At 54.8% G+C, this 8,748-nt stretch overlaps 1 protein-coding gene across 1 annotated transcript; it reads left to right on the top strand.

Annotated features, from left to right (window-relative positions):
- Positions 1-5,634: 5,634 nt before the first annotated feature.
- Positions 5,635-8,522, top strand: MSX1 (msh homeobox 1). Its single transcript, XM_050338594.1, has 2 exons — positions 5,635-6,102; positions 7,506-8,522. Exons 1-2 carry the CDS (start codon positions 5,643-5,645, stop codon positions 7,934-7,936), a joined length of 891 nt encoding a protein of 296 aa, XP_050194551.1. The 5' UTR covers positions 5,635-5,642; the 3' UTR covers positions 7,937-8,522.
- The last annotated feature ends 226 nt before the right edge of the window (positions 8,523-8,748 follow it).

Here is an 8,748-nt window from a genome sequence, read left to right as displayed (position 1 = left end):
GTAAACATGGAAACCCTGTAAAATAGCGTGATAATGAACTTGCTCTGAGCATTGGAGATCGCCTTGGCGTTACTGACATGGATTCCTTCAACCACAAAGTATTTTCTCATGTTCAAGAATTTGGGACAAATTACATTTCGTGATATTCGGCCAATAAACAAGCACGTGAAGATAAATAAACTGGGACTTGCCATAATCTACCTTGATCGTTGTGGAATTTGAGGGGACCAAAGCAATTGGGAGCAAAGCAATGTGGTTTTGAATGAATGTCCTTTATGAGAGAGCGAAGATCATTTATATCCTTCATATTTTATACTTTTGCCTCTAGGAAAGAAAAGGCCAGCAGAGCCCCGACTATCATTCACTCATAATGATGGCATTCAATCTAGTGATTCACAGTGAATCATATAATAAGGTTTCCATTTTGCGCATGGGGAGAAGAAGGAGGGGTGGTTAAACTTTGTTTAGTTTGCATTCACGTCCCCAGCCTCCTCTTTCCCTTGAACTGCTTTATGGTTTTGTTTTGGTTTATTTCTTTCTTTATTTTCCCTTTAATTTCCCCCCACTTCGGCTACCCCCCAGCAATAAAAATCTCTGGAAGAAACGCTGACACGGTTAATTGTATGGTTATTATTTTTCCTTCTGCGGCGTTTCATTTGAGCACGGCTCTGCTTTCGCGGGCTCTCGGGGCCAGGCCGGGCTGGGCCGCTCCGGAGGTGTCTCTGCCCCAGAGCACAGGGGATGGAGACTCCCGGCCAGCGCCGTCCCCACAGGAGGCAACTCCGCGGAGCGCCCGGCCCGGGGCAGCCCCACCGACCGGGGCACTGCAAAGGAACGGGGGAGCAGCCCTGGACGACGGGTTGCAGCGTCTCCAGGAAAGGGGGAAAAGTTGCTTTTCGGCATTTTGGCCCAATCTCCCCGCCACACCCACCGTTCCTGGGCACGGGAGGCACAGCTCGCTCTGCGCACCGGTCTTGTGAGCTTTTGGGTCGGGGTGAGGGGGTTCTGGCCCCTGGGGCCCTGCTCCCCTCCGGGTGTGACTGCAGAACCCCCTCCACACACCGGCAGGCATAGGCACAGGACCGCGGGCTCGCTGGCAACGCAACCAGCGGGAGGATGCTCTCGGTGCTCTCGGTGCTCTCGGGCCCCTGACAGGCGCTTCAGGTAAAAGCCGAGATGACGGCAGGGTAAAGCTCTAGGGGCTGGGAGGAGGCGCTGGCTCAGCAGGGAGGTCTGCACCGCGGCTGGGAGCCGCGCATCAGCCAGTGCGCCCCATCAACAGCTGCTCCTGCAGAACCCCGTGAAACGCAGCCGGAATCACCCCAAAAAGCGATCGAAAGAAAGGCACCGATCGGGGAAAAGGCTCGGAGAGCACAGGCTTCCTGGAGCAAGCAGGCGAGGCGAGGCAGGTCGGTGCTGACGGGCAGGGGCAGAGGTGATGCCACACAGGAACGGGCCCCAAACGCGCCTGGAGGAGCGGTGCTCTTCTCCAGCAGAGCCGGCACATTTGCAAGAGCTTTAAAAAATATATTAAATTAGATAGGGGTGTTGTCACTAAAGAGAAACCACTGCCTTAGCCATAGGGCTTTCACCAAGGCAGCCAAGTTCCCTTTTGGGCAGAAGGAGTCTCGAAGTCTGCTTGACATCTTGAAGCTTAAATAACCGTAAGGCATTGTTACTCCCTGGCAGCAAAGTGCCTCGTTACGCCTGATTGAGCTAATTGCTTTGAAATAGGATATATTATCTATAATTATAGAGATCTTGGAGGAGACGGTCAGCCTTTTCTTTCATCTTTTCCAAGTGCATCATAATGTCGCGATCAAATTAATTTAGGCCACTTGAAATAGTGCCTTCCTTTCAGCCCGGCTCCTCCGACCCTCAAAGAGACGGGGACGCCTCGGCGGCTGGAGTTTGGCCATCCAAACCGCTCCTGGTGACCTCGCGAGGACCAGTCCAGGTGCCTGAAGCCTTAAAAGTAGTTTGGGTTATGTTTAATCAGGGTAGAAAAGGAAAGGGGAAAAGAGAAAGATTTAAAAAAAAAAAAAAAAAAAAAAAAAAAAAAAAAAAAGACAAAAAGAAAAGAACTGAGCTCTTTCGGCATTTTTCCGACACTCAGCGGAGAAGGAACAGCGACGGGAGCAGGGAGGGCTTTGAGCACTTGAAGGGCTTTGAGGGCTTGTAAAGCCCGCGGGACATTTTTAGCACTTGCGATAGATCTGGCTTTTTGCCCCCTGGGCTGAGTCTCTCACAGATGAAGCAAGGCTGCTGAAGGCTGCGCAGGGAGCGCGCAGGGAGCGCGCAGGCGGTGCCCGAAGCGGCAGAGTTGCTCCGGAGCCGCCGGTCCCCAAAGCCAGTTCGTGTCCTGCGGAGCTGTCTGGTCTCCTAAGAGCTGTTGTCTCGGGAGAAATAATATAGAAACAAGGGAAACAACAACACTCCTCTCCATTCTGAGTTCTGCCTTTAAGTCAAAGATAACGTTTACAAAAGGCAGACAATACCCTGAATTGGTTTAGCGCTACCTCCTCTCCCTTCTCCCCATCCCCCACTCACTCCCCCAACCCTTGTTGTTTTATTCCCACAGAAATAAAATGCTATGGGTAATGGCTTTGCCTAGCACATTCATTATATTGAAACGGGACTGTTTAGGATGCTAATTGCCCAGTGTTGTTATCTAGCACAAGTGCCTTCAGGGAAACGCCACTGCTCCCAATAAACACACGGGACTGGAGCAAGCACCCATAAAATCACCTATTCCCCCCTGCCCTTTCACTTGGATTTTTCTTACAGCCCGGGGAGGAAAATAAGAGAGAGGTACCTAAAAGCAAGCCAGAGTATCAACACCACGAAACAGGTACTAAAAAAGTTCCTAAAATCCAGCGGTGTTTTGGTCACCCAGAGCGCAGCGAGCAAGGGAGGAAGAGTTTAGATACTAAAAATTTCCCGCTAAACACAAAAATCAGCCTTGGGGAAAATTTCGTTATGCAAATTTGTTTATTCCATTCCTAACTTAGAACTTGTAGATTTCATTAAGAAAGGCGGGAAAGAAAGAAAGGAGCAAGAACCGAAAGGAACTTTACTGTCTTCCCGTTTTCAGTCCAAGAGCTTGCCAGCATGTGAGTTAGAATCAAGTCTTTGCTATGATACAGTGATTGAAATACCACCGAGTATGACAGAAATGTAAACACAAAGCGCTCATTGCTGGGAGATAAATAGAGAGCTAATTATCTCATTCTGTCAACTCTCAATGAGAGTGGGATCGCGCTCTCGGTATGGGACGCACACGCATCTCTTCAAACCTCAGCAACATATCAAGGTTACAACCATTTTACAAAAGAAAAGTGAGGGGAAAAAAGACCCCAAACAAGTCAGCAGCTCTATTTTTTATTTTCATATTTGTACCGAACAACGGTATCGAAATCAGCCCATGGGCTGCCTCGAGGTCTAATAAACACATCATTTAGTCTTTTGCACGGTTAAGTCTGGAATCAGGGGAAAAAATAATAAAAACCCCAAACAAGATCCTACCTGTAGGATCGGGTGGAGGGCACACCGTGACACCGTGAAACACGATGCATCGATATATGTGCGTGTTTTCTTAGTCGGGGGGTGGGGTGGGGATGCACCTTCGTGTCGAGCACCCGGCTTTGGGAAAATGTCGTGTGATTGGTAGAGCAAACTAATTTTGTGAGGCTGAATGTGCTGATGTCCCAGGGCTAAGGCGCCTTGCTCCCTTGATGCGGGTTAACGTCCTCAATAGTCCCCCTCCAGCTGAAGCCTTTGATCAGACCGCTGCTGGCGCCTAAAAACAACATCACTTGTCTGCCTATTAGAGGCACTGACTAATCGTGACAGATTGTTTATTCTCGCAATTAGCAATGCAGCCGCTTCTCCGAGCACCCCCCACCCCCACGCCCCGACGCGGCCCGACCCGGCCCCCCGCCCGACGGGGAGTGGGGGAGGCTGCGGACGGCGGTACCGGCACCGGCACCGGCAGGGCGCGGGGCCTGCCTGGGGTGGGCTGGGCTGTGGCACCGCTGCTCCCCACCTCGCAGGAGCGCTCTGCAGGGCGGCACGGATCGGGAGGGCGGTTGGATGTGCCAGTGTGAGCTATGTGTCGGCGAATAGGTCTGCACAAAGTGCGTTCACCCTCATGTGTAGGAATGCGGGGGGGTAGTCTGCAAGTCGCCTGCAAATCATCTTCACTAGAGTATGATCCATACATGAGCACAGCACATGCGGGAGGTAGGGATGATGTACGTGCAGGACGCTGTGAGCACACCGCAAGGGCACATGATCACGCGTGTGTAAGATAAGTGTGTGTAGCTGCGCGCAGGACAATTCATTTCAATCAGGTCCTGTTGCTTATCAGTTAATAAAATGTCTATTATATCAATTCATTTCATAATCTATATGCTCCTAATCTACCATCTTTATTGGGTCCAGTTAAAAGGAAAGGGAATTCTCTGTCCCTCCCCGTTTAGATAATTGCCCTTAAATGACTGCAAGAGGCTCTTGTGTTCCGAGGAGATTAGAGCCCTGCAGCTATCAATAAACTTTTCTCAGCGAGCGGCCAATCCCGTTATTAGAGAGCGGCTCCGTTTTACTGCACATCCGTCCTGGGCGCGGGGATAAGAGATCGTAAAACGAATTTACAAAACAAAATAGCCGGGACTTTAAGGGCTCAGGGGCTTATATGTTCCTTTTTACGTGAATGAACATTTCGTTATCTGCAGACACGCACACATCTATGCCATGAAAAGTGGCACAATTTATGTGTTGTGTATGCGGGTACGTATATAAACGCAGATCTCCACAGTCACATCGAACATACCGCAGGGCCAGCGTTCATTTAAAAACAAAACCAACCAACCAATCCCCCTAAAATCACTGTTTCGAGGCGCAGACAGGCTGTGGGACGGACAGGGGTTCCTTTCCTTTGAGAGGTCACACTCGGGACAGCCCGGTATTTGCTGGCTTTGGAGAAGAGCGGGCTCGGGCCCGCTCCTTCTCGCTTCACAGGCAGAAAGGCCGGCTTATTTTTTTTCCGACGGTAATACTTTTTTTCCCCGAGTTTTGAGCCTTCCCGTCCCCTCGGCGAGGAAAGGGACTTCCCGGGGAAGGCAGCCCCGGCCTTCCTTGCTCCCGCCTGAGATGAGAGCTGGGGCACGGAGCGGAGCTGATGGAAGCGGGGCGGGGTGGGGGGAGCAGAACAGGACTGGGGGGACCGAGGCGGGACCGGGGGGTAGGGTGCAGAACGATGGGGGCGAGCGGATCGGGGCGGGACTGCGGGGTTGCGGAAGGGGTTTTTGGGGAGCAGAGCCAGGGTGGCGAGAGCGGGGACGTGGGGATGCGGGGTGGGGCGGGGAGCGGAGCGGGACTGGAGGAGCGGAGCGGGGCCGGGGGACGCGGGGCTGGCGGGACGCCATCCCGGCCCCGCCCACCCCCGCCCCGCAGCCAATGGGGCGGCGCCGCCCCGCCCCCCGCGCGCTGGTTGGGCGGTGCCGCCCGCGCGCCGCTTTATCAGGCGGCGCCGGCGCGGCCGGGCCGGAACGCGCCCGACGGCTGCACGCGCCCCGCGCCCCCGGCCCCATGCGCGGCCGCCCCCGCCCGGCGCTGCGGTGGCCGCCACGGGCCGCCTCTGCATGGCCCCGGCTGTGGATATGAGCGCCGCGCCCACCGCGGGCCGCAGCGACGAGTTGCCCGCGTCCGCCTTCAGCAGTCACGGCGGCGGCGGCGGCGCCCTCCCCGTCGCGGCGGCGATGGGCGGGGAGGAGGAGAGCGACAAGCCCAAGGTCTCCCCATCCCTGCTGCCGTTCAGCGTGGAGGCGCTCATGGCCGACCACAGGAAGCCGGGAGGCAGGGACGGCCCCGAGGGCGCCGGGCCCCCGTCGTGCGCTGGGGCGGCCGCCCGCGCCAGCCTGAGCCCTCGGCTGGGCGCCCTGACGGCGGAGGCGCCGGGCTCCCCGCTGCCCCTGGGCGGGCACTTCTCCGTCGGAGGACTGGTCAAGCTGCCCGAAGACGCGCTCGTCAAGGCGGAAAGCCCCGAGAAGCAAGAGCGGAGCCCCTGGATGCAAAACCCACGGTTCTCGCCGCCTCCCCCGAGTAAGTAAGGTTCGGGAGCGGGCGGGCTGGGAGCCGTCCGGGGCGGCTGAGACCCTCCCGCAGGGCCGAACAGACTGGGGGCAAAGCTGCGCGGGCGGCCGGGGGTTTCCTGTGGGGTTCAACCCCACCTGGCTTCTCCTGGCACATTTTTCCCTGAGGTTCTCACTCTCTGCTAGGCCACTTCGGCCCGTTCAAAGTACTGAACGGGTTCCAGTGTGTGCGAAGCCGGAGGATGGCTGCGAAGGCACAGGAAGAGCGGCCGCGCCAGGGCGAGATCTTGTCCCAGATGTTAACAGAAAAGTAAAACCAACCCTGCCGGCCTGTTAGTTTGACCTGGATCTCGAACTGGCCACGCAAATCCTGACCTAGCCTCAGTGGTGTTTTCTCAGAAAATGGCTCAAATAATTCCGTAAAGACCGATCTCCTGGGAGCGGTAGCCTTGCGGTCTTCATCCCCACCAGCTGCTGTCCTAAGTGTTGCATCTCCAAAGTCTGAAGAGCTGCAATTGCTAATGTTTTCCTGCTTTAATACAGAGTTACCTAAATTAATAGAAATAGCAGTGGGAGAGGCAGGATGAGAAAACCCTGTTAATCATCTCCAGCGGCCAGATCCCGGGCCGCCTACCCTCGGCCTGGTCGCGCTCCGTCCCCATCCCGGATCCTATGGAAAGGAGCGATCTTGGGCTGAGGCTCTCCGGAGCGTTTGGGGTGCCCCTAGCAAAGCTGCAAACAGAGCTGTTTTCTCTGTCCCTTAGAGAAAGGCAGGCTTCCTGACAGGAGTTGTGTAGAGTATAGCAGCGGTTTCATTTATTTAAATTGCAAAGTAAAAGTTGTTGTTGCTAAGTAAACGGGGGACAGATGGATGTTGAGGATCCTTAGAAATGTTAAATAAGAGGAGAGGAGCGGACCGGTGAAGAGCGGTAGATAGAGCTTGAGTGTCGATTCAAACCTCGTAATTAATTACATGCTTAATCCGGTTCCCAGGGGCCTAATGAAGAGGGTGTGAGACTGAGAAGCCAGCCCGTTTTGTTTATTTTTTTTTCCTTTAATCCGATAAAAAAGACAGGACTTTTTTTTTTTTTTTTTGGATCATTCCTTTAGTTTTATGACTCCTGTTCATGAGCCGGGAGCCGTGAAGGCAGGAGGTGGAAGGTGTGTGGGTGCCTGACTCTTGCCCTTTACCGAGGCTTTCCTGTTACGGGCACCCGCTTTCTTTACTGGAACGGGAGATGGCAATTTGCAGTGTGCCCCAGGCAGCCCTGGAGGTTCGAGTAGCACCTTATTGCCTTCCTCTCTTCACCCCGGCTGCACTAGGGTGGGAGCTCTGTGGGCCGTGGGCGTTCGGGCACTGCTAACCGAGGTGTCTCTCTCCTTCCCCTCTCCCCCCGGCTGCTCCCGGCACAGGGCGGCTGAGCCCTCCAGCCTGCACCCTGCGCAAGCACAAGACAAACAGAAAGCCCCGGACGCCCTTCACCACGGCACAGCTGCTGGCCCTGGAGAGGAAGTTTCGGCAGAAGCAGTACCTGTCCATCGCCGAGCGTGCTGAGTTCTCCAGCTCGCTCAGCCTCACTGAGACCCAGGTGAAGATCTGGTTCCAGAACCGCCGCGCCAAGGCCAAGAGGCTCCAGGAGGCCGAGCTGGAGAAGCTGAAGATGGCAGCCAAACCCATGCTCCCGCCTGCTGCTTTTGGCATCTCCTTCCCGCTGGGCGGCCCAGCTGTGGCCGGTGCCTCTCTGTATGGCACCTCCAGCCCTTTCCAGCGGGCAGGGCTGCCTGTGGCTCCTGTGGGACTGTACACGGCACACGTGGGATACAGCATGTATCATCTCACATAGAGCCTGAACCTTGCCGAGTCCAGCCCTCCGGCTCTCTGCTCCCGCTGGCTACACACGCACTCCATCCCTGCTCTTCTCTGTGGACTTCCCCATGGACCCTGTGGCAGAGACTTCTCCAGTCCAGCTCTGCTTGACCTCTCTGCTTCCCTCTCTGATGCTGGGCCCCTGGCCCAACACTGTTCTGCTCTCCTCAGCAGTCCTGGGGAGCTGGCAGAAGCCTGAAGCATTGCCCCAGCTCCTTCCTGACACAGGGTGTTGATGGGCCAACCCTGCCCTGCGTCCCCGAGTCCAGCTGGCAGCCTGGGCAGAGTCCCCTGCGTGGGGTAAGGAACTGTGGAAGAGAAACGGAAAAAGAGGACTGAAAGACAGGACGTTTCTCTTACTTTCTGCAAGGCGAGGTTAAGAGGCAGAAGTGTAGGGAAACCTCTCCTGTCCCTGTGTAACAGCGCTGTCTGTTACCTGTCTTTGTTCCTCCACCAGCTCCTTTGGAAGGGGCTCTGTGTACTATGTAATATACTGTATATTTGAAATTTTATTATCGTTTATATTATAGCTATATTTGTTAAATAAATTAATTTTAAGCTACTGTTTGATGCGGTTTGTTTGCTCACTCCTTACCCTGCCGGGGGTGACAAAAGAGACCAAATTTGTGCGTCAGGGGGACGAGAGAGGGACTGGCTATACTAGCCAATTTTCCCTCTTCTCCAGGAGACTTCAGCTGAAGGGATGGTGAGACACAGCAAGTTGAAAACTCAGCCGATGTATCCTGGAACTGCCCTGTGCTTACAGCTGTCTGAGATTTCTTCCTTTTC

The sequence above is a fragment of the Myiozetetes cayanensis genome, unplaced genomic scaffold, assembly GCF_022539395.1.
Source record: "Myiozetetes cayanensis isolate MyiCay16 unplaced genomic scaffold, myiCay2020 scf7, whole genome shotgun sequence".
Classification (NCBI taxonomy): Eukaryota; Metazoa; Chordata; class Aves; order Passeriformes; family Tyrannidae; genus Myiozetetes; species Myiozetetes cayanensis.
This window is presented reverse-complemented; position numbering and strand designations above follow the sequence as displayed.